At 44.2% G+C, this 25,693-nt stretch overlaps 1 protein-coding gene across 2 annotated transcripts in view; it reads right to left on the bottom strand.

The window, feature by feature from the left end:
• Window positions 1-25,693, bottom strand: part of LOC148038693 (sister chromatid cohesion 1 protein 4-like) — a 69,624-nt gene that overhangs the window by 27,484 nt on the left and 16,447 nt on the right. For both annotated transcript variants that reach the window (XM_087674360.1, XM_087674363.1), the window contains exons 2-9: window positions 3,267-3,543; window positions 3,023-3,123; window positions 2,786-2,835; window positions 2,535-2,599; window positions 1,193-2,427; window positions 653-1,075; window positions 379-514; window positions 127-263 (exon numbers count right to left, since the gene is read on the bottom strand). In XM_087674360.1, coding sequence (XP_087530486.1) covers window positions 127-263; window positions 379-514; window positions 653-1,075; window positions 1,193-2,427; window positions 2,535-2,599; window positions 2,786-2,835; window positions 3,023-3,123; window positions 3,267-3,543 — 2,424 coding nt within the window. The remainder of the gene's footprint in view (window positions 1-126; window positions 264-378; window positions 515-652; window positions 1,076-1,192; window positions 2,428-2,534; window positions 2,600-2,785; window positions 2,836-3,022; window positions 3,124-3,266; window positions 3,544-25,693) is intronic.

The raw sequence follows: 25,693 nt of genomic DNA, 5'->3' as shown, positions 1-25,693 counted from the left end.
GTCCCAATCCATACCCAAAAAGGGTATGTGTGAGAAATGCGAATCAAGAAATTACACTTTCAAAGAAAAATTTTAAGATTTACAAAAGCTTTCTCGACTTCACAACTTTGACAAGGACCAGCTTACCAGGTGTTGATGGTTCATAGAAGTTTTGTTGAACCTGAATATCTCTGTCAAAGCTCCATACCTCACGCTGAGTACAAGGAGCCTTTTTCCTTTCACGTTGAATATCTCGTGCGTTTGCCAACTGTTCCTTGATGACACTGTCAAACAAGATGTATATTAAATGCCTATGAAAAACAACCTTACAGTCACTGAAACAATCGGATATTGCTTGCCGTAGAACAAAACAGAAGATCAAGTCTCTCTAGTTCTTACTCGCCATGTAAAACTGTTAAGGAATCAAAATTGCCCTTTCTTTTCTTCAGCACACTTTTTGGGGCTGCCCTTGGCCTTTTGCGGACTGGCCGTTCTTTTGGAGTTGGTATGACTTGGAAAGTGGCAGTTCTACGCCCTGATATCATAAGGAAAAAGAATTATACTTCAAAGATTTGATTACAATAAGATTTAAGCCTACAATTTCTTGAGTCCATACCAAGTGGCTCATAAGTTCACTATCAGGCATACACTGCAGCTGCTCAAAAACACATACCTAAAATGCTAGCAAGAACGTCATCATCTCCGGGAAGAGAATCAAGACTGCGAGTTGAAAAAGGTGTTGTTCTGAAAGGTGTCTCATCCCTTAAGGCAGGAGTTTTCATCAACTTCTGCTGAACTACTTCCTTAAGTTTCTCTTGCTTTTTTTGAACACGGGTACTGTCTCCATCAAACTCTAAAGCTGGTAAATTACCAAGTGGCGTATGGTTCCTTAAATAAAGGAAATCGTTCCCTTCCCTCTCAGCATTAGCAGCTGACCGCAAAGTCTCAGGATGTGGAATGCCACTTGCATTAGCAGCTGACCGCAGAGTCTCAGGATGTGGAATGCCACTTGCATGTAACACTGTTTTACCCTTACCCTGCAAGTCATTCTCATGTAACCGTGTGTGACTTAGTAATGGAACAGGTATGTCCATCTCTGCATTCAAAACCAATCTCTCAGTCTGAAACCTCCACCTCGGTGGTGGAAAAAATATGTTCAATATGGCAACAAAAAGAGAAACACTTGAGATAGAAATTGGCAGTAAAAACTGACCAGTTGAGCTACACTGTTGATCCTGTCCAATACCTCGCTGAAGGGGAGAAGATTCTACTGCACCCACAGATGAAGGCTGTGCACAGTGTACACTGATCAAGCGATCATCTGAGAACATGGGTAAAGTAGCATCTTGATTGCAGAGTAATGCAGGTTGTTGGAATGTAAATGCAACATCATGATTCAACATGCACGGCTGGGATAACAGATTGCTTGAAGTGCCTAGTGAGCTGCTATGAAGCTGATTTTGAAGGGGATTGGAAGTTGCTGAGAGCTTGTTGTCCGTGAGACTTTGTTGTATCACAGGAGGTTGAGGAAACCCCTGAAAGAATGTCGAAGCAGGATCTGTTTCTGTATCAACAGAGGATGCATATTGAACATGATTAGCCCCCATGCCCTCATTATTAATGGTTGAAGTCACCACTGGCAAGTCCTGTAATGCAGTCACACCATGAAAACTTGCAGCTGTTAATGGTCTTTTCACAGCCTGAGAATCTACTTCAGCACTTGGCTGATTTCGGGCAGAAGAAAGCTGCTGCTCCAGTTCAGGAAAGGGACTCTGAGTGAAGGGTGCTTCCTTTTTCAACTGGCCTAAAGGACTTACAAAATCAGCATTGCCTGGCATGCAGCTAGAATGCAGCTGAAATCCCTGGAAACTAGTCAAATCTATACCTTCAGTTGCACTGGTAAAGGAAGGCTTATCAGCTGAACCAGCTACTTGAATATCATGTATTGCTCCCCCAGAAGGTGAAGGCATGGAACCCTGGCTGGCTGGCATAAAATCTTGAACTGTATCAGTGACATTGACAGGACTCGCAGGAAAAGACATGCCTGTTTCTTTCTCCACGGAATTCAGGAACACTTTGTGAGCCGCCACAGAAGCTTCTTCTGGCAATGCAGGAGTGGAGGGTTCATCTGGTGGGCAGAACTCCTGATTTAAATCAGGAGTGCGTGCCTCAAAGCTTGGTGTTGCAAGGGTTGCCTTTGCAACCGTAGGTGCTAGAGTTTCAAGCGAAGGAAGACCAGGACCTTTAGTTGTCGCCTTGCCACTAACTGTCTGATCCAGTGGATCCAATAATGAGCCAAGAGTAGACATGGTTCTCTGTTCATCTACCTCAATGCGATCTAGTTCAAAGATAGGTGTGAGCCCTGGGTTATCCACACCCATTGTCTGGAGTCCAGACAGAGTGGAAGGCTCACGAAAATCATCAATATCCATCTGAATAGCTTGATCACTGCCCCAGGTTACAGAAAGAGAAACACTATCAAAACTACAGGAATCGGAAAGAAGCCATCCAGCTTATCAAAAAGCTTAGTCCAGACAAAATAAAGGCAATCTTACTCTTCTTTGAGCAGAGGTGTTGACGTGCTGGCAGTAGCAGAATGTGACTTCTGGTCCAAAAATTCCTAAAACAAAATAGACATTGATAACAAGTTTCCATGTGCTTGAATAAGCAACCCTTTCACTACATAGACCGTTCACCTTTGGACTGTTTTGAAGCTAGAATTTTGGGTTAATAAAATATGCAGGTACATCATTAAGCATAATAGTCATAATTGATCAACCGAATGCAACCTGGAAGTTCACACTACCTCATCAAATTCAAGGCCCATCTGGGAGCAGTCCCCATCACCAAACCTTTCTGTGTACAAGAACACCTAGAGATTTTAGAAGACAGAACGTAAAGGGCAGTGTTCTGTAAAATGAAAATTTCCAAACAAGCATAAACATATTGAGACAGTAACCAGCCAGAGTATTCAATGTGGTTATTTGTAACATAGTAAATATGGTACATAAAAGAAACAGCAGCAAGCTTCACTGCAACACACCATCGAGTCCAAACTGAGAAGAACCAAGGTATGGATTATGTTCAATGGGATCCTGAAGTGTAATCTGCTCTCGAGAAGAAATGTGATGATCCACATAGTTTCTGTAAACATAAACACACCATGCTGAGAGACACGAACCCAATATTCAAAAGACAATAAGAACTCTCCAGTCTTCAGAAATCATATGGTTATCAAATATTATTACTAGATGACCAACAAAGGAGTGGTATGAGCAGATCCTAACCCATTTGACTGAAAAAATGAGCTTTCTGAATCCTGAAGCAGCTCTAACTCATCAAAGTCAAATGTCTCTGGCAATGTTATGGAGTGAAATGGTGCAGTGGCAGCTTCTGGTGGGAGATCTACAACAGTAGTATGAAATGCTTGCTTGATTTGATTGAGGGCCTCACTGCAATCATGAAACAGGTAATTGACTTTCTTTGAATAGATCCGCACCACTCCCAGTAACAGATGTCCAGAAAGTCGGAGAGCAATGGGCACATCCGGAAATAAGATAGAATCTTCACACCACAAAAACAAAACTCCATCAGTACCTAGTGGCATGCTTAATATCAGAACATATGCATCCATCATCATCAACTAACCAAAATGTTTTACTAATATATATCTACACAAACATCCACAAGATATCTAAGTAATGAATTGTTTCTATCTTGTCAAAACTGTCAGAGAGATTTGTCATGAAATGACTGAGGATCAGGAAAAGATCCCAATAATCTAACTTCTGAAATAGATGTCCAGAAAGTCAGAGTGCTTATGAAATCACTAGAATCTTCACAATACAAAGGAAAAGCTCCATCAGCCCCTTTTCTTACAACTTGCCTGCTTATACAGATCAACTGCATCCATCATCATCATCATCAACTAACAAAATTCTTTTAATTATCAGTAACGAGACAAGACTCCATAGGATATCTAAGTAATGGATAAATATTTATATTCTCAAACAACCTGAGACGTTCTCTCATGAAATTTAGTAGTAAAGCTATCGTTTCAGGATCGGGAAATGTCATAGGCGAGTATGCAATGAAGCACTAATCAGCTCCAGACTTTCCAGATAATGTTGCCTCACACACAGCTATTGCAAAAGCATCAATTTGTGCAACAGAGCCATAGAATGTTATGGAAGGGCCCACATTATTTTTCTTCATTGTTGGCAAACCCAGGTGCATAGAGTGCCACTTCATACAAACAGAAGACATACAAGACATTTCAAACAGAAAGGTTTTGTATATATAAACCAGTTTGCCAAAAACCTCACTTTTTTAAATAAGGGAAAACAATTTGCCTTTTAAAAGCAGAAAACTTCAGCATCTGGAAGTGTTTCAAATGATAAATACTCTTACGATAACTTTTTTACTTTATACTTCATAAAATTCCTAATGTTCTACTTACTTCTATATGAAACCTATTTCTTGTGTTTTATTAACTCATATCAAACTAAGTTGTTTACTTCATTCTTCATAAAATTCCTAATGTACTACTTACTTTTGTATGAAATCTGTTTCTTGCCTTTTGTTAACTTAAATAAAACCGCTTCCTATGTATGGAGCCATATGAAACCATGTTCACATTCACACAGGGAGCAGTCTCTTGGATATCCAAGCTGCAGAAATGTGTTGCATTACGATCCTTGCGCTCTCTATCTTAACAGGTTACTTAGAAACATGTATGAACAATTGTACATTGACAAGACATGCAATAACAGTGGTGGTTACTAGGGACATATATTGGTCATTTCGCATGCCGTATTGGATCTTGCCTCATACAACCAAGGTCACTTGCAATTTTTCAAGTGGGGATATGTCACCAAAATGAAAAATGAAACTTAATGACTTAATTAAACTTCACTAACGATTTTTATTAAAATAAACTTTTGATTTTGGTACCCCTAACTCTTGGCATTGTGAACATTGCACTGATAGTGAAAGACTCAATACCAAGGTACAAGGCAAGTACAAAAGAAACAAGGTGCAATGTGAAGCTTTCGTCTTAATGAAAGTTTGCAACTTAGAAATAATGATCATTTGAAGGTTTCAACTTTCCTCTAGTAAGCAATTCACTTGAGATGAGTTGTTAGCCAAGTCTAATGATTAAGTTTGGTCTAGTGAGCAACTCACTATGATCAATCAGCCATTGATTAATTAGGCCTTAATTAAATTTGAATTTTGATTAATAAGCAACTGGTAACACATTTAAAAAGTGGCTTTGGTTATTTGCAATCTCCTTCTCTCTCATTTGAGCGACACAAGTTTGGAGACGGTCGTACTCCTCTTTTTGGCTGCAGAATTTGCAATTTCAACCACAGATGCTCCATAGTTCACAACATGTATGGGGTTACGACAACAATGGAGAACATTGGGCAGCTCTTTAACTCCATTTTCAACAAGTATTGTTGTTGTTTTTTATTGAAATATCATATTAAAAACGGTCATTACATCACCATAAGCTGAGATATTCTCTTCTCCTTTGAGAGAGTAAGCCTTGCACACTTTATTATCTCGGAAAATGTTAATCTCTCAAAATTTCATTAGAAGAAATTCCTCTTTTGTAGAGGAACAATGTGAGATTTTTGCATGGGGACTATGCAAGATAGTTGTCAAAGGAAATGCTCCACGAAATTGAGCTCAAATATTGGCTATCATTTCTAAGGTTTGGCTACCTAAGTGTTCTTATGCATTTTTGAACACTTTAAAGTTGGTTGGAGACTAACATCCAAGGTAACAAGGTCATTGAGCACCTATGGATCAATTGTCATGTAAAATCACTAAAATACAACCATTCATACTAATTTGGAACATAAATAAGAGAGATTGCAACTCTTCTGTCTAAGAATGCATAGAAAATTAGGAAAATGCAAGGCAGGACCTAATGTAATGCATGCAATAAGATCAGAGCAATTGCCCATTATTTTTGGGCATGAATCCAATGTTGATTTGTTGTGGCAATAGTGCAGGTTTGAATTTACAAAGTCTAGCAGTGAATTGAGTGTGAAAAGGTTAGGGCGAAGCACTAGGATTGATGCATGTGTTAGAGATATAGTCGTCTAGTCATCCCCTAAACAAACATGTGATCATGCATTTGAGAGCAGTTTGTCAGAGATTGTGTAGAGTGCCACATGGCAGCACAGGACAGTTTTGCACGTACAGCAGTCAGACATGCCACATCAGCAGTCGCATTTACTACAGACCAGATTGCAATGATGACATGGCAGTTTTTGCCTTTTTTGATGCAGTCAGTCAAATCTGGCACAGATTTGCCAGATTTGGCAGGCCAACTGCAGATGTTCAACACACATTCATATAGTTCTGATCGCAGATTACGCACTGAGACCATGCAGAGATCGTGCTGACTACTGCAGACTTTGAGGTGTACAGCAGGGTGACATCATTGAGGTGAAGATACACGGACACACACACTACACCCATGTACATATTTGTATTCCTTATTCAACATTCTTCATATTGCATATCTTCGTTCTTCTGTCTCTTTCTCTCTCCCCCCTCTCCATGTTCACTCTATCTCTCAATCTCAGTCATACGCTTCTGCACCATTCCACTTTGACATGGTATAAAAGCAGTGCAAAGACTGACTGTGATCATGGGCAAACCTGAAGAGGAGTTTTCAGCACAACACAAGGCTGTGTTTTTCAGCATTCGAGGACAAGCAGGAGGGCTACACATCGGAACAAGGCTAAGGCGAGCATGGGCGTGCTGGAAAGGAGTAAAGTCACAGATTTTGCTACGGACTTTCACTGTTCGCGAAGGAGGAAGGTTATATTTTGAGCCTTCGCTTGCAGATTTTACCATTTCATCACCTCCAACAGGTGAAACAAGTGTGAAATGAGGGGAGAAGAGCCCTAGCAGGCTATGTTCTATAGTCAGAGGGGCCTAGTTTTGTGTTTTTTGCAAGCATAGTAGGTAAAAATGTCTTCTTAGACCGATTTGAAGTTTCAGGCGATTATGGATCCGGAAGGTGCCTTGTCATACTGCCTCTTTCATCAGATCAGAAGCTCAATGGCGAGAACTTCGTGTCTGGCACATTATGATGCTTGCCATCTTGGAGTCCTATGATTTGGCAAAGCTTGTTACGAAAGCCATTGACTGTCCTGATCAAGAGACGAGTCCAAACTTTCTACAAACGATTGTGCAAATTTGGCAAAGGCTCAAGTGCATTGGAACAAATTGAATGCCTATACCCGCTCATTTCTCTTCCTTTCCTACACTATCGCCGTGATTGTCCATATTGAGCACTTGATAGTGGCTACAGACATATGGCTGGAGCTTGATTAGTTATACAACCAAATGACCATTATGGAACGAGTGTCTTTAAAGGTGCAGATGCGGACGTTAAACCCTAGCAAATCATCTTCTATGCAAGAGCATGTGAACAAGCTACGACAACTTCAAACGCAGATTCAAAATGCATAGAAGGTGATCACATCCAAAGACATGGAGATAACTCTTCTATCACAATTACCCCTTGAGTTTGATGTTTTCTACTCTACTTTGATTGCTTCAAGGCGGGAGTCAACTCTTCAGTGGGAGGAGTTGGTTCCTATGGTCTTGGACCAAGAAGAATAATTTAAAGGGCAAAATGTTTCCAAGACGGAGGCATTGACAAGTCAATCCTCTCAAAAGAAGGAAAAGGACAACAAGAAGAAGGACGACAAACCAAAGGACAAAGAGAAGGAATCTACTTGTCACATTTATGGCAAGACAGGCCATCAGAAGAAGGATTGCCCCAAGGATAAAAAGGGCACCTGTCGAGCTCAAAGGGCGTGGGATCGAGACACGTGATTGTTAGCAGTAGAAAGACAACGAGTGAGAGAGAGCAGAGTACTGGGGATAGAGAGAGTGAGCACGACTTGTGGGTACAATCGAGTGTGTACCTCTTTACGTAATATATATATATATGAAAGTACAAGTACTAAGGGTGTGTTCACACTCGAGCACATTTAAAAGGCACGAGGGCCTTTATTCCCAACAACCTCCCACCTAAAGGCAATGTACCTTCAGAAGAGAAAAGAATCAGCTAAGTCTAGGTATGCACAAAGCTGAAATATATATATCTATCCAACTCCCATCATCTGTCGGCAATGAGCAAACCACACTGCTGAAAGACCCTTCCTGAGGTCTGCAGGATTATCATCTGTATACACTTTAACAAGCTCATGCTCTTGCTGTCAAGTACATCTTTAATGAAGTGATACTTCACCTGTATTTGCTTCATTTTTGCATGAAAGACGGGATTCTGTGCTAGCATGATAGCACTCTGACTATCACAATGGAGAACAAGTAACTCTATAATGCCAAGCTCTCCCACCAAACATGAAAGCCATAAAGCCTCCTTGCATGTCTCAGTGGCAACCACATACGTTGCCTCTGTAGTAGACAATGCAACACACTTTTGTAGCTTGGAGATCCAAGAGACTACCCCTCCTGTGAAGGTAAACACATACCCAGAAGTGAACTTTCTGCAATCCGCATGACCAACATAGTCTGCATCCGTAAAGCCAACAACAGATGCCTTCTACTTTCCAAAGCAGATGCACAACTTCTTCGTGCCTTAGAGGTATCTCATAATACCTTTCACTGCTTTTCAATGCTTTTTACCAAGGTTTGCCATGTATCTGCTAACCACTCTCACTGCAAAGGCAATGTCAGGATATGCAGCAACCATAGCATACATCAAACTGCCAACAGCTGAAGCATATGGTATCTTGGCCATTTCAGTCGTCTCATCGTCAGATGTAGGGCTATCCTCTGCACTAAGTTTCACTTATGAAGGCAATGGAACCCCAATCGTTTTCCCCCCCTCCATATTGAAACACTGCAAAACCTTGGAGATATACTCCTTCTGAGATAGATAGAGTAGGCCTTTTGACCTAACTCTGAGTATTCGCATGCCAAGAATGTGATTTGCATCACCAAAATCCTTCATGTCAAAGCTACCATGTACACTTTGCTTCAATGAGGCCAAGGCATAAGTATCCTTGCCAGCAATCACCATGTCATCAACATATAGAACCAAGATAATCAAGCTACCATCTGTTGCCTTCTTGGTATACAACCAGTGATCCACTTGACTTCTATGGAACCTTGAGATTGCATAAATGTATCAATTTATGATACCATTCTCTTGGTTCTTGTTTTAACCCATACAAACTCCTTTTGAGTTTACATACCATCTTCTCTTTTCCTTTTTCCACAAACCCTTCAAGTTGCTGCATATATATGTCTTCATGCAGATCACCATGTAAGAATGCAGTCTTTACATCCATCTGTATGAGCTCCATATCTTCAACTGCAACCAAGCCCAAAATGGTTCTCAATGTAGTCATCTTGACTACAAGAGAGAATATCTCATCAAAGTCAATTCCATGTTCCTGCTTGCACCCCTTCGCAACCAATCTTGCATTGTACTTTGGTAAGGAACCAAAAGTGACCATCTTGTAAACCCATTTGCATGAAAGTGTTTTCTGCCCTTTAGACAACTGCACCAAGTCTCAAATGCTATTTTTCTCAAGAGATTCCATTTCTGACAACATGGCTTTATACCATTTCTTGTTGTCCTCTCTGTCCATTGCTTCCTTGAAGCAAGACGGTTCACCACAGTCTATCAACATGACATAATCAGCCACATTGTTTGCACCACGAATGAATCTATCAGGTTGTCTAGTAGCCCTAGATGATCTCCTAGCCCAATGATCATTGTTTGTTGGCTGTTGAGCATTTTCAGCTTGCTGTCCTCGCATTTCACCTGCGAGTCAGCATTAACAGCTTACTGTCCTAGCTGTTCCTGCACATGTAGTGGCTCATTATCATGGGCAATAGCTGGCTGATCATTTCCAACATTATTTTCTACAATTACAGGTTCATTTACAGCAATTATTTGTTGCTGTACAACGGGCACATTTTGCTATCCAAAAGATATTTCTTCCTAGAGTACAACCCTACGGACCTTCTCAATCCTTTCCGACTGTTTATGTATGCGATCTTTCCAGAAGATAACATCATTGCTGCGTACTACTTTCCTTTTCTCGAGATCCCATAATCTATACCCCATTTCACCCTCGTCACCATATCCTAGGAAAATGCATTTATAGGACTTTGGCTCAAGTTTGTTGCATTTTTCTTTACGAATGTGCACAAAAGCCTCGCAGCCAAACACTTTTAGGTGAGCATATGAAGGTGGCTTGCCCGACCACGCTTCTTGGGGAATGTCTCCCCCCCCCCAAGACCTGTTTGGTGATCAATTAATCAAGTGTACGGCTGTCATAATAGGCTCTGCCTAAAAACCATGGGGTAATGCAACATGAGACAGCATCGTACAGACCTTATCCTGTATGGTCCAATTCATACGCTCTGCAACTCCATTTTGGGGTGGATTATGAGAGGCAATGAGCTTCCTCTTTATCCCTTTCCTGTCATAAAATGCTTGAAAGGCCTTGGACACATATTCCTCACCATTGTCCCCAAGACCTGTTTGGTGATCAATTAATCAAGTGTACGGCTGTCATAATAGACTCTGCCTAAAAACCATGGGGTAATGCAACATGAGACAGCATCGTACAGACCTTATCCTGTATGGTCCAATTCATACGCTCTGCAACTCCATTTTGGGGTGGATTATGAGAGGCAATGAGCTTCCTCTTTATCCCTTTCCTGTCATAAAATGCTTGAAAGGCCTTGGACACATATTCCTCACCATTGTCAAAGCGAAGACACTTAAGTGTCTTATTAGTTTGATTTTCAACCAATGCCAAGAATTTTTTAAACTTCTCAAGCACTTCATCCTTGCTACAAATAGTGTAAACCCATACCTTCCGTGTAGCATCATTGATAAAGGTAACAAAATATTTCTTTCCTCCTAAAGATAATCCTGGCATCTGGTATATATCGGAATGTACTGACTCTACAGGAGAAGATTTCAGTGAAAGAAACTTTTTATGAGACGTCTATGCATGTTTAGCATAAACACAATGACCACCATGCTCAAAATTAGCATAACGAAGACAAGGCAAGTAACCCAAACAAGAGAGGACTTTCATTCAAGTTTGACTCATGTGTCCCAACCAGCCATGCCACAAAGAAACACTTGGCTACTCAATCACGGCAACAACATGATCACTCACACTAGATACATGGAGAGGATACAAGGTATCACTTTTACACCCTCTGGCAATCACTCTAGATCCCTTACAAATCTTCCACTTCTCATCACCAAAGGTGGTATGAAATCCATCATCATCTAGCTGTCCTATGCTAATCAAGCTCTTCTTGAGTTGAGATACATGACGTACAAGCTAAAGTGTAAAGATAGAACCATGCTGAAACTGCAACTGCACACTGCCAATACCTGCAATGTCACATGCATAGTTGTCCCCAAGATGGACAACACCATATCGACCCCCTGTATAGGCAGAGAACTACTCACGATGAGGGGTGATATGAAAGGAAGCACCTGAATCGAGAATCCAAGTATGCATGTCACCATCTGTATCTGCAAGTAAAGCATGTGCACCAAAGTGTAAAGAGACAAAGAGTACGTCATTTCCATTGCCACTGTCATGAGTGACTACATTCACCTCTTCAATTTTGACACTGTTCTTCTTAGGCGGACTTTCTTTCTTCTCTTCCTTGCTATCATCTGTCTTCTTGCCCTTTCCTTTCTCTTTCTTCCATTTGTAGCACTCACGTTTAAAGTGACCCTTCTTGCCACAATGATGGCATTCAACATCTTTGCCACATTTACTGTGTCCCTTGCTATCAAATTTGTCTGCCCCTAGTATGCAAAGCACTGGAAGACTTACTGGATGCATTGTTCTGCCAATTCATTTCTTCCATGAGTAAAGCACTCTCTACATCAACATACAAAAGAATTGCATTAGAATTGCTCATAGCAGCCCTAAATGTATCTCAACTCTCTGGTAGAGTGCAAAGCAAGAACGTAGCCTTAAATTCTTCATCAATCAAGAACTTCAAGGCAACCAGCTCGCTGAAAATGGAGTTAAAACTCACTCAAGTGAGTAGGCATTGCTATATCCTCTTTCATGCGCAAATCCATAAGCTTTTTCAGCCAATACACTTTGCTCGTAGCACTCTTCTCTGCATACAGTTCTTCCAGTCGAGTCCAAATAGCATATCCAAAATCCAAACCTTCAATATTAAACAACAAGGCATCAGAAATCGATAGCTCGATGGTTGAGCATGCAAGCTCATTTAACTCATCCCAATCTTCATGTTCCATATCTACGAGCTTTGCCCCTTTGGTCTTAATCGGCTTTGCCTGCTTCTTCTGCAACAGGATATTGTAGCATTGTTTTTGCCAGACTACAAAGTTATGTGCTCCTTCAAGCTTCTTTGTGTGCATGAGATTACTGCTGTCACTACTGCCAACCATGATTTTCAGCCCAAATGTGACCAAAAATTCAGCAAATGCAGGCCCAAACTGTCACACAAGTGACCAAGGTACAAACAAGTACCAACCAGCAATAAATGACCACGTAGAAGCAGAAATTTCAGATTTGTAAGTAAATTTTCAGAAGCACCAAACCATGTGCTACAGCATTCCACAACTGATTACAGCTATTCCAAGGGCAAATACATCACATTATATGAGAAATCCCAAATTTTAGCTGCAATTTCTGTTGTACATGTACCAACGGGCATAAAATTTGACACGCACGGTCAAAAAACCCCAAATTTTTGTGCTCAAAGCATCAATCATACATCTACACTGTCTCTGGCATGCATAGAACAGGCCAATTTTGCCAAAATAGAGCAATTTCAGCCCCCCAAATTTCACTGACCGATTTGTCACAATTGCATTAATACATGTTCCCGAAAGCATAAAACGGGTAAAAATTAGCAAAATTTCACAAGATTTTGCAAAAGCCCCAAATTTCTCGGGTCCAAATGTACAGCAATGTGGCCTAATCTGACTTAGCTGAACAGAATTTCACCAATACAATAAAAGCCCCAAATTTTATGTGTCCAATGTTGAGAAATTTCACTCAAATGAGTAAAATTTCAATAATTTTGGCAAAATCCCCAATTCAAATGCGCACAATGTCTCCAATTTCTGATGCAGATGCCTCAATTTTGCATGAACAACACTCAATCTGGGAAAGCCCCAAATTTCTAGGCCAAGATTGCAAAAATTTGACCTTTTGTGCTTGCACGCGTGAAACCTCAGTAGTGGAAGAGGAATTTCAAAAAAAAATTGAAGGGAAAAAAAAAAGTTGAATGCCAGGTCCATTGACCCATCGAGGTTGACACCGTCCGTTCACGTCACGTAGGTCCCATCAGCTGCCGCGCCGTTGCAGTCCTATCACGTCGCTGGTTACACCCCGCTGGTCTCGTCACGTGCCATGTAGTCGCCTGCTGTCAGTGCCCATGAGGTCATCGACACACTAGTCAGCGTCTCGTACTACTGCACACCTACTCCCCCACTCAACTAGTCGTTGACTGCCCACGCCTCCAATCAGGTCTGCGTCCGCTGGTTGTCGCCAGCTCAGTCATATTATTCTTTATTTGTGTATTTATGTTACATAGTTCAGTTACTTACCACACATTACACACTTTCATGTGTGAATGCACCTTAAGGCACTTACACAACCCTAAAGTCTAAGGGTTGTACTTTGTACTTTGAGTTACACACTTCCCAACTAATCAAGTGTCAAGCAGTAATCACACACTCTCTCTCACTATCTGCACACTCTCACATCTCCAATCCAACTAGTATTAAAGCACAAGGTTAATCTAGCAGCTGCCAAAGCTCCGCCCTCTCAGCCAACTGCTGCAACAACTATCACCTCCTATCTGTCAAGAATCACATGGTGGGGGACTTGCTTGAGCTACTGCACCAAACACACACCTTACATACAAGAGAAAGCTCACTTAAGAACACAAGAAGAGAGATGTAGGCCAAAACGTTTACTTGCTAGTTTCTTCTTCTTCTTTCACACACAACACAATGTACACGAAGTATAGATAAGATGCAACATAAGGGAATATTGTCTATTAAGTCAAATTGTGCATAACTAATTATACTAGACGACTGGAGCTATAACTGGTACTCGTACATCTGACGTGCTTTATGTGCCATGCTTGGGTTACCATTTACTTACTATGCACAAGATTTGTGTCCTCTTGGCCTGCTGGTTGAGTTTGATACAAATTCTTTCGATATTCTTGATCGTGAATCGAGAAAGGTGTATTCTATAGGCTATGAGAAGAATGTAGGGTTTTACTCACCTACGCTCACACAGGAGTGTCGATGATCGACACAGGACATTGGGGCACTTTATACTCTCCCTAAGAGAGATCTTTTCCCCAATCACATTATTCTTTATTTATGTATTTATGTTAGGTAGTTCAGTCACTTACCGCACATTACACACTTTTGTGTATGAATGCACCTGAAGGCACTTACACAACCCTAAAGTCTAAGGGTTGTACTTTGTACTTTGAGTTACACACTTCCCAACTAATCAAGCATCAAGCAGTGATCACACACACTCTCTCTACTATCTACACACTCTAAAGCTATGCTGAGCTACTTGCTGCCATCTCCAATCCAACAAGTAGTATCAAAGCACAAGGTTAGTCCAACAGCTGCCAAAGCTCCACCCTCTCCTGTTAAGAGTCAGGTCCCTGCCACGTCAGCAGTGCCATGTGGCAGTTTTGCCACATGGCAGTAGTCGGACTGTCCAACTGCAGTCGGCTGCATTAAATGCAGCCGAACTGCCATTTTTGGGCTTTTTTCGAGGCATTCTTTTCAACCTTTTTTAAGGCTGAGTTTCCATCAAACTTTATTACTTGTATCTGATAGATTTCAGCCTGCTGGTGACGGAGACAACACTCGGGCTGACGGATATCAAGGTCCTCAAGGCGGAGACATACGCAGATACTATCTTTGCACCCGTGTATAATTCTGCATCCTTATACAGGATTCTTCATTTCAGATTTTCTGTGTTTCACTCTCTCTCTTCTCTCTCCGTTCACTCTTTGTCATGGTCATTCACTTCCGCATTGCATCACTCTGACATGGTATCAAAGCTTTGAAGGACTGACCTAGGGTGGACCTATCTGAAAAAGAGTTTTCAGCATGACACAAGGCTGTGTTTTCAGCGTTCAAGTGCGAGCAAGTGGGCTGCGCATCAGAACAAGGCTGAGGTGAGCGTGGGCGTGCGAGAAAAGAGAGGATTTGTTGAAGCTGCTGCTGTTTTTCTGCTGTTAGAGAAGGAAGACCCCTGTATTTTTTGCTTTCAAGTGCAGATTTTACCTTTTCATCACCTCCGGCAAGCTAAAGAAGGTTCGGGAATCAGAGACAAAAGCCCTAGCAGGCTGCATTTTCACAGTTAGAGGGGGTTTCTTTTGCATTTGTGCAGGCATTGCAGGTGAAGATGTCTACAAAGACTGACGTGGAGTTCCAAGCAATCATGGACCGGAAGGTGCCTATCCTACCGGCTCTTCCATCAGATCAGAAGCTTGATGGCGACAATTACCGTATTTGGCGAGTGATAATGTTGGTCATACTGGAGTCTTATGATTTGGCGGAGCTTGTGATGGAGGAGATCAACCGGCCCTCGGTGAGAGATGAGTCCAAACTCTCTTCCAGTGCTCTTGCGGAATTGACCAAAGCTCAGTCTCATTGGGACAAACTAAATGCCAGGATTCATTATTTTCTCTTTCTGTCTTGTACAACAATCGTGATAGCCCATATCGAGCACTTGTCAGTGGCTCGAGAGATATGGCTGAAACTTGACCAGATGTACAACCAGATGACCCTTATGAAAAGGGTTTCTTTGGAAGTGCAGATGCAAACCTTGTTCGCTCTTGAGAACACATCAACAACCTTCGGCGGCTTTAGATGCACGTTCAAAATGCGGGGAAGCCCATTTCCTCCGAAGACATGGCGATCACTTTATTGTCCCAGTTGCAGCCACGATTCAGTACCTTTTAATCCGCTCTTATTGCTTCAAGGCAGGAGTTGACTCTTCGTTGGAAAGAGTTAGTTCCTACGGTCTTGGACCAAGAGGAACAGTTGAAGGGATAGAATGCTTCCAAATTGAAGGCCTTGATTGGTCAAGCCTCTTGGAAGAAGGGGAAGGACCAAAAGGAGGAGGAGGAGGATAACAAATCCAAGGACAAAGAGAAAGAATCGACATGCCATATTTGTGGTAAGACTGGCCATTGGAAAAAGGATTGCCCTGACAAGGGCGAGAAAGACACCAAGAAGAAGGACACAAAGGATTCTAGAGCAGTGGCTGCACCCTCATCAGCTACTTTTCTACACTTAGCGGTCATTGAGGACCCTACACCGAAGACTTCTGATGCTACGATGACAGCTCCCCAGGCTCAAGAGTGGATCGTGGATCGTGGACAGTGATGCTTCACAGCACATAACTCCTTCGACAGTAGGTGTTGCCCATTTGCGACTCTCACGTGGGCGAATTCTCATAAGAGACGGCTCTTCTATATCTATTGCTACACAAGGTAAGATGCAGCTGATTCCAAATGGACGTGGTGGTACCCACACCTCCGAGGTATTGCATGTGCCAGGTTTAGGGTATCATTTGCTTTCGGTACATAAGATTTGTTCTCTTGGTCTCTTGGTGGAGTTTGACAGTGATGTTGTTCGAGTCCTTGATCGTGGATCGAGAAAGGTTCTCTCTTCAGGGTATGAGGAGAATGGCATCTACAAATTGAAGTCTTCTTCCACTCTTATTTCTCTTTCTCTTACCTCTCAAACACAATCCGAGCTATGGCATGCTTGGTTTGGCCACCTAAACTATGAGTATCTTCAAAAGGCGTCGCACAAATCGCTTGTTCTAGGTTTGCCAGACATAGTGGTGAGCCAACAGCCAGGCGTCTCCTACATTCATGGGAAGCAACATAGGGATGTGATTCCCAACAAAGCTTCAAGGCGGTCTACTTCACCTATGGAGCTTGTATCTACGGATCTTTGTGGCCCGATGAGGAACGAGTCCCTGAAGGGGAGCTTGTACTTCATGTTGATCATAGATGACTACAGCAAGATGGCATGGGCCTACTTCTTGATGTTGAAGTCAGAGGCTTTCTCCCACTTTAAGGATTGGCTTCTCTTTGAGGAGAACCGATCTGGCTGGAGATTGAAGACCTTGTGATCAAACAAGGGAGGTGAATTTGTTTCCAATGAGTTTGCTCGTTATTGTGCAGATAGGGGCATGCACCAAGAGTTTGCTAATACCAACACTCATCAAGAGAATGGCATTTTGAAGCAGAAGAACCGAAGTGTGATCGAGATGGCGCACACCATGATGGAGCACCGACAGACACCTCAATTTCTGTGGGCCAAGGCAATGGCTATGGCAGTCCACATCCTAAATCAATATTCCACTTCCGCCATTGACAGGATGATACCTTTTGAGGCTTACTTTGGAACTAAGCCTGATGTCTCTTATTTTAGGATCTTTGGATGTGGCGCCTATGTGCACATCTCGAAGACGCAACGTGACAAGTTTGAGACGGCTTCCCAACGACAAGTCTTTGTTGACTATAGCTCCCACTCTCAAGGTTATTGCTTGTATGATCCGTAAAAAAGGATGTCTACACGAGCCGAGATGTGCAGTTCATGGGAGTTCCGGCCATAGAGGGGGGTAAAAGAAGCATCCCGTACTTAGAGATCCAGGGGAGAGTTGGACTCCCGCAACAGTTCCTTTGGAATCAGAGCCTCTTGATGGCGATTCTTCTTTAGATTCCGAGTCTTCTCTTCCACCGTCCACCCTAGTGGAGATCACGCTATGTCAGAGTGCAGCGATGCGGAAGCATGGGACCAAGACTGAGAGAGAGAGAGAGAACGCAGAGAGAAGAGAGAGAAAGACAATGGAAGATGAAGATCTGCTGTATAAGTGTGCTGTATACAAAGATATGCAGATATGTACACGGGAGCAATGCGCGGGACTGCGTGTCTCCACCTCAATGATGCAACCTGCTGTTCACCTCGAAGTCTGCTGCAGTCTGCACGATATCCAACCTGAAATCTGTAGACAGAGATGAAATCTGTATGAGCCTCCAGCCTGTAATCTGCGAACAGAAGTGGGAGAAGACTGCTGAAATATCGGCTATAAATAGCCACAAAATAGGCGCCCAGTAAATGCAGGTCGGCTGCATTAAATGCAACCGACTGTCCAGAAACAGGTCGGACTGCCACGTGGCAGTCCTGTGATCACTAACACCCCCTCTCAGAGCCTAGGTGGAGCAAAAGCCTAAGGGATCTAGCATGTCTCCGAAGTAGAGCCTAGGAAAGCCCTTCATAAACAAATCTGCAAGATTGTCCTCTGTCTTGTAGTACTCCACCGCAATGGTCACATCCAGAAGCTTCTCTCTGATGAAGTGGTACTGGATCTCTATGTGCTTCGTCCGGGCATGGAAAACAGGATTCCGTGCCAAGGCAATGCAACTCTCATTGTCACATTGCAACAAAGTAGGAGGAGTCTGGGGGCAGCCAAGCTCCTCCAACAATCTCCGAAGCCACACAGCCTCACATGTGGTGGAAGACACAGCCCGATACTCTACCTCAGTAGACGAAAGGGCTACCGTGGGCTACTTCTTGCTACTCCATGAGATAACACCTTACCCAAGGTAAAACAGTAACCTGTTGTAGACCGCCTGTGGTCCACATCACCAGCCCAATCCGAGTCGCTCCAACCTGCAAGTACAAGATCTGAACTACCTGTGCCCTGATCCTGCTGGATAATGAATCCCTAAATCAAATGTCCCCTTCAAATACCAAGGTATCCTCTAGGCAGCCTGCCAATGCACCGTCTGAGGTTCACTCATGAACCCCGCCAAGAGACCAACAACAAAACAAAGATCAACACGAGTGTTGAGGAGCCAAATCAATGATCCAATCAACTGACGATAGCGAGAAGCATCCGCCATGGGAGAAGCTGAATGTGAAGTGGCCTTCCAGTTCGGATCCATAGGAGTAGAAATGGTCCGACAATCCTCCATCGCAAAAGAAACCAAGAGCTCCTGTACATATCTCTGCTGAGAGATGAAAATCCCCCTCTAAGACTGATAAATCTCATGGCCCAAAAAGAAATGGAGTAGACCCAAATCCGCCATCTCGAACATCTGATGTAAAGCTGCCTTCGTCTCTTTGACCTTCTGTGCATGATCACCTGTGACAATCAAATCGTCAACATACAACACAAAAAGCACACAACCAGCCTCGGAAGTGTGTATATAAAGCTGCGGATCCGCCTTGAAACGCCGATATCCCAACTGTAACTGAAGGCATGAATCAATCTTCTCGTTCCATGCACACGGAGCCTGCTTGAGGCCATACAAGGCCTTCTTCAACCTGTAGACTTTCCCATCTGAAGATCCAAAGCCAGGAGGCTACTCTACATAGATCTCCTCCTTCAAATCACCATTGAGGAAAGCTGACTTCACATCCAACTGGTAGACAGGCCATCTCCTATGGCCAACCAAGGCAAGAACAGCTCGAATAGTCGCCATACGAGCAGTGGGGGCAAAAGTGTCATGATAATCAATCCCTGGGCGCTGTGCAAAACCTTTCACAACAAGACGAGCCTTGTGCTTGTCCAAAGAACCATCGCTAAGATACTTGGTCTTGAAGACCCATTTGACACCAATCACCTTCTTATTCGAGGGGCAAGGCACGAGATACCAAGTGCCATTCCTCTCAATAGCCTCCAACTCAGCTTCCATAGCTTTCTTCCACGGTGCGGACTGTAAAGCCTCTTTCACGGAGGTGGGCTCTCGATCCTGCATAACACGGGTCATCAAACAATAGTTAGAGCAAACAAGCTCCATAGAATGTGTCTGGTACCGCCGTGACTGCCACGGACCATCCTGCGGTCCCCACTCCTCAGGAACCCCCTCGATCCCTGAATAACAAAGTGTGTCACGGGCCCAACGAGGAGGAGGCCGAACCTCTCCTCGTCTCTCTCCAGCAGCTGAAGACTCAGGGATATCCATCGGTGGCAACTCCGTGGGGGGACCAATGGAACAGTAGACTCTGTATCGGAAACAGAATCGGAATCAAAAGGCACGGGCTCCAAAGGAACTGTCTCGGGATCCAAGAACGGGATGCTTCTCGCCCGCTGCTATGGCCGGAACCTCCACGAACCACACATCTCGACTGGTATACACATCCCACTTAACGGGACAAGCTCCATAGAATGTGTCTGGTACCGCCGTGACTGCCACGGACCATCCTGCGGTCCCCACTCCTCAGGAACCCCCTCGATCCCTGAATAACAAAGTGTGTCACGGGCCCAACGAGGAGGAGGCCGAACCTCTCCTCGTCTCTCTCCAGCAGCTGAAGACTCAGGGATATCCATCGGTGGTAACTCCGTGGGGGGACCAATGGAACAGTAGACTCTGTATCGGAAACAGAATCGGAATCAAAAGGCACGGGCTCCAAAGGAACTGTCTCGGGATCCAAGAACGGGATGCTTCTCGCCCGTTGCTATGGCCGGAACCTCCACGAACCACACATCTCGACTGGTATACACATCCCACTTAACGGGATCATACAAACGATAGCCTTGGGACTGGGAGCTGTAGCCAACAAACACCTATCTTCGGGAAGCTGCTTCAAATTTATCACGATGAGCCTTGGGAATGTGAACATAGGCATCACACCCAAAAACCCTAAAATAAAAAACATCGGGCTTAGTCCCAAAGTAAGCCTCAAAAGATGTCATCCCATCAAACGGCCGAAGTGGGGGATCGGTTAAGGATGTGGACTGCAATAGCCACAGCCTCGGCCCACAGAAGCTAAGGTGTCTGTCGATGCTCCATCATGGTGTGTGCCATCTCGATCACACTTCGGTTCTTACGTTCAAGAATGCCATTTTCTTGAGGAGTGTTGGTTTTAGCAAACTCCTGGTGAATTCCTTTATCTGCACAAAAATGAGCAAACTCATTAGAAACAAATTCACCACCCTTGTCGGATCGCAAGGTCTTCAATCGCCGGCCTGATCGGTTCTCCTCAAAGAGAAGCCAATCCTTGAAGTGAGAGAAAGCTTTTGACTTCAACGCCAAGAAATAGGCCCAAGTCATCCTACTGTAGTCATCTACGATCAACATGAAGTACGAGCTTCCTCTCAAGGACTCATGCCTCATAACACCACAAAGATCCATAGATACAAGCTCCATCGGTGAAGTAGACCGCCGCAAAGCTTTGTTGGAAATCGCATCCCTATGTTGTTTCCCGCGAATGCAGGAGACGCATTAGCTGTTGGCTTACCACTATGTCCGGCAACCCTCGAACAAGCTGTCCACGTGACGGCCTCCGAAGATAATCATAGTTGAGGTAACCAAACCGAGCATGCCATAGCTCTGACTGTGTCTGAGAGGTAAGAAGAAGAGTAGGGAGGGCGGTAGAAGACGTCAATTTGTAGATGCCGTTCTCCTCATATCCTAATGAGAGAACCTTCCTTGACCCACGATCAAGGACTCGCACCGAATCACTGTCAAACTCCACCAAAAATCCAAGGGAACAAATCTTATGAACCGAAAGTAGATGATACCCTAAACCTGGCACATGCAAGACCTCTGAGATATGGGTACCACCACATCCATCTAGAATAAGCTGCATCTCACCCCGTCCTGCAATAGACACCGAAGAGCTATCTCTGATGAGAATCTGCCAACATGAAGGTCGCAACTGGGCAACACCAACTGATGAAGGGGTCATATGCCAGGAGGCACCACTGTCAACAATCCACTCTCGAGCCTGGGGAGCTGTCATCGCAGCATCAGAAGCATTCGGTATAGAGTCCTCAATGACAGCTAGATGAAAAAACACAACTGATGAGGGTGCAGCCACTGCTCTAGAATCCTTCGTGTCCTTCTTGTTGGTGTCCTTGTCTTTGTCAGGGCAATCCTTCTTCCAATGGCCAGTCTTTCCACAAATATGCCATGCGGATTCTTTATCCTTGTCCTTCTTTGACTTGTTGTCCTCCTTCTTTTTCTTTTGGTCCTTCCCCTTCTTCTGAGAGGCTTGACCTGTCAAGGCTTTCGACTTGGAAGCGTGTTGACCCTTCAGTTGTTCCTCTTGGTCCAAGACCATAGGAACCAGCTCTTCCCACCGAAGAGTAGACTCATGCCCTGAAGCAATAAGGGCGGAGTAGAAAGCACCGAATCGTGGCGGCAACTGGGACAAAAGTGTGATCGCCATGTCTTCGGAGGAAATCGACTTCCTTGCATTCTAAACCTGCATCTGAAGCTGTCTAAGCTTGATGATGTGCTCCCGCAACGAAGAAGACTTGTTCACGGACAAGGTCCGCATCTGCACCTCCAAAGAAACCCGCTTCATAAGGGTCATCCGGTTATACATCTGATCAAGCTCAAGCCATATCTCCCGAGCCACTGTCAAGTGCTCAATGTGGGCTATCACAACTGTAGTACAAGACAGAAAAAGAAAAGAACGAATCCGGACATTCAGTTTGTCCCAGTGAGAGTTTGGACTCGTCTCTCACCGAGGGCCGGTCAATCTCCTCTTGTACAAGCTCCACCAAATCGTAGGACTCAAGGATGGCCAACATCATTACGCGCCAGATACGGTAATTGTTGCCATTGAGCTCTTGATCTACGGGAAGAGCTGGTAAGACAGGCACCTTCCGGTCCATGATCGTCTCGAACTCCAAGTCAATCTCTGTAGACATCTTCACCTGTAATGCCTTGACAAACGCAAAAGCAGCCCCCTCTGACTGTGAAAACGCAGCCTGCAAGGGCTTTTTCTTCCGCGTCCCGAACCTTCTTCACCCGCCGGAGGCGATGAAAAAGTAAAACCTGCACTAGAAAGCTGAAAACTCAACCTTTCTCCTCTTCAAACAGCAGCAAACAGCAACAAATCCACCAACTGGATTCCTTTCCCGCACGCCCACGCTCGCTTCAGCCCTGTTCCGAGGCGCAGCCCTCCCACTCGCCCTCAAACGCTGGAAACGCAGCCTTGTGTCGCGATGGAAACTCCTCTTCAGGTTGGTTCTTCACTCGGCCAGCCCTTCTACACTGCTCTGATACCATGTCAGAGTGCAACAATGCGGAAGCGTGGGACCAAGACTAAGAGAGAGAAAACGCAAAGAGGAGAGAGAGACAATGGAAGATGAAGATCTGCTGTATAAGTGTGCTGTATACAAAGATATGCAGATATGTACACGGGCGAAGTGCGTGGGACTGCGTATCTCCACCTCAATGATGCAACCTGCTGTTCACCTCGAAATCCGCTGCAGTCTGCACGATCTCCAACCTGAAATCTGCAGACAGAGATGAAATCTGTACGAGCCTCCAACCTGTAATCTGCGAATAGAAGTGGGAGAAGACAGCTGAAATATTGGCTATAAATAGCCACAAAATAGGCGCCTAGTAAATGCAGGTCGGCTGCATTAAATGCAGCCGACTGTCCAGAAACAGGTCGGACTGCCACGTGGCAGTCCGACTGCAGTTCGACAGGGTCTGATCGCTAACACGCTGGTGGATGTACCCGAGTCTTCAGTGGATGTAGAGCGCCGAGGAGAGATCTAGCCTCCTCCTCGTTGGGCCCGTGATACCCTCCGAGATTCAAGGATCGAGGGGGTCCCTAAGGAGTGGAAACTGCAGGATGAACCGTGGAGGTCACAGCGGCACCAGGCACATACTACGGAGCTTGTTTGCACTAACTACTGTTTGATGTCTTGTGTTATGCAAGATAGAGAGCCTACATTGGTGAAGGAGGCTTTGTAGTCTGATCACTGGCGAAAGGCGATGGAAGTCGAGTTGGAGGCTATTGAGTGGAATGGCACTTGGTTCCTTGTGCCTCCTCCCTCTCATAAGAAGGTGATTGGTGTCAAATAGGTCTTCAAGACTAAGTACCATAGTGATGGCTCCTTGGACAAGCACAAGGCTTGCCTTGTTGCTAAAGGTTTTGCACAGCGCCCAGGTGTAGATTTCCATGATACTTTTGCCCCTACAGCTCGCATTGCAACTATTCGTACTGTCCTTGCCTTGGCTGGCCATAGGAGATGGCTTGTTTTTTAGTTGGATGTGAAGTCGGCCTTTTTGAATGGTGATTTGAAGGAGGAGATCCATGTACAGTAGCCTCCTAGATCTGGTTCTTCAAACGGGCAGGTTTACAGGTTAAAGAAGGCCTTGTATGGCCTAAAGCAGGCTCCACGTGCTTGGAACGAGAAGATTGACTCATTTCTCCAGGCCAAGTTGGGATATCGGCATTCTCTGGTCGATCCGCAACTTTATATGCACACTTTCGAGGGTGGTCATATATTGTTTGTTTTGTACGTTGATGACTTGATTATTGCATGTTGATTATTGCATGAGCTCATAACCAAAAGGTCAAAGAGACAAAGACAGTCCTACACCAGAAGTTCGAGATGACAGATTTAGGGCTTCTCTGTTTCTTTTTGGGCCATGAGATTTTTCAGTCTCAAAGAGGGAATTTTATCTCTCAGTAGAGATATGTACAGGAGCTCTTGTTGACTTTTGAGATGGAGGATTATTGGTCCATTTCTACTCCTATGGATCCAAACTGGAAGGCCACTTCACACACAGATTTTCCTTTGGCGGATGCTACTCGCTACCCTCAACTGATTGGCTCATTAATTTGGCTCCTCAACACATGGGTTGATCTATGTTTTGATGTAGGTCTCTTGGCTGGGTTCATGAGTGCGCCTCAGCAGGTGCATTGGCAGGCTACTCAAAGGCTACTACGGTATCTGAGGGGGACCTTTGACTTAGGGATTCATTATCCACCAAGTACAAGTACTTCTGATCTTGTTCTTGCAAGTTGGAGTGATTCAAATTGGGCTAGCGATGTGGATCACAAGCAATCTACTACATGTTATCGTTTTACCTTGGGTGCTCGTGCTATTCCTTGGAGTAGCAAGAAGCAGCCCATGGTAGCCCTATCTTCGACTGAGGCAGAGTATCAGGCTGCGTCTTCTACCACATGTGAGGCTGTGTGGCTTTGGCGGTTGTTGGAGGAGCTTGGCTACCCCCAGACTCGTCCTACTATCTTGCAGTGCAACAATGAGAGTTGCATTGCCTTGGCACAGAATCCCGTATTCCATGCTCGGACAAAGCACATAGAGATCCAGTATCACTTCATCAGGGAGAAGCTCCTGGATGCAACCATTGATATGGAGTACTGTAAGACTGAAGACAATCTTGCAGATCAGTTTACAAAGGCACTTCCCCAGGCTTCACTTCATCGACATTCCAGATCCCTATATTTGCTGCCTTGTCCAGGATTTGAGAGGAGGGGTTAAGAGTCAGCTCCCTACTACATCAGCAATGCCACGAGGCAGTTTTGCCACGTGGCAACAGTCGGACTGTTCGACTGCAATCGGCTGCATTTGACCTGTCTTTTTTGGGCATTTTTCGAGGCATTCTTTTCAACGTTTTTTAAGGCTAAGTTTCCAGCAGACTTTATTACTTGTATCTAACAGATTTCAGCATGCTAGTGACGGAGACAACACTCGGGCTGATGGAGATCCAGGCCCTCAAGGTGGAGACATACACAGATACTCTCTCTACACCCATGTATAATTCTGCATCCTTATACAACATTCTTCACTGTAGATTTTCTGTGTTTCACTCTCTTTCACTCTCTCTTCTCTCTCGCTTCACT

This window comes from Lygodium microphyllum, chromosome 3, assembly GCF_053477565.2.
Source record: "Lygodium microphyllum isolate KBCC chromosome 3, Lygodium_microphyllum_v1.1.10, whole genome shotgun sequence".
NCBI lineage: Eukaryota > Viridiplantae > Streptophyta > Polypodiopsida > Schizaeales > Lygodiaceae > Lygodium > Lygodium microphyllum.
This window is presented reverse-complemented; position numbering and strand designations above follow the sequence as displayed.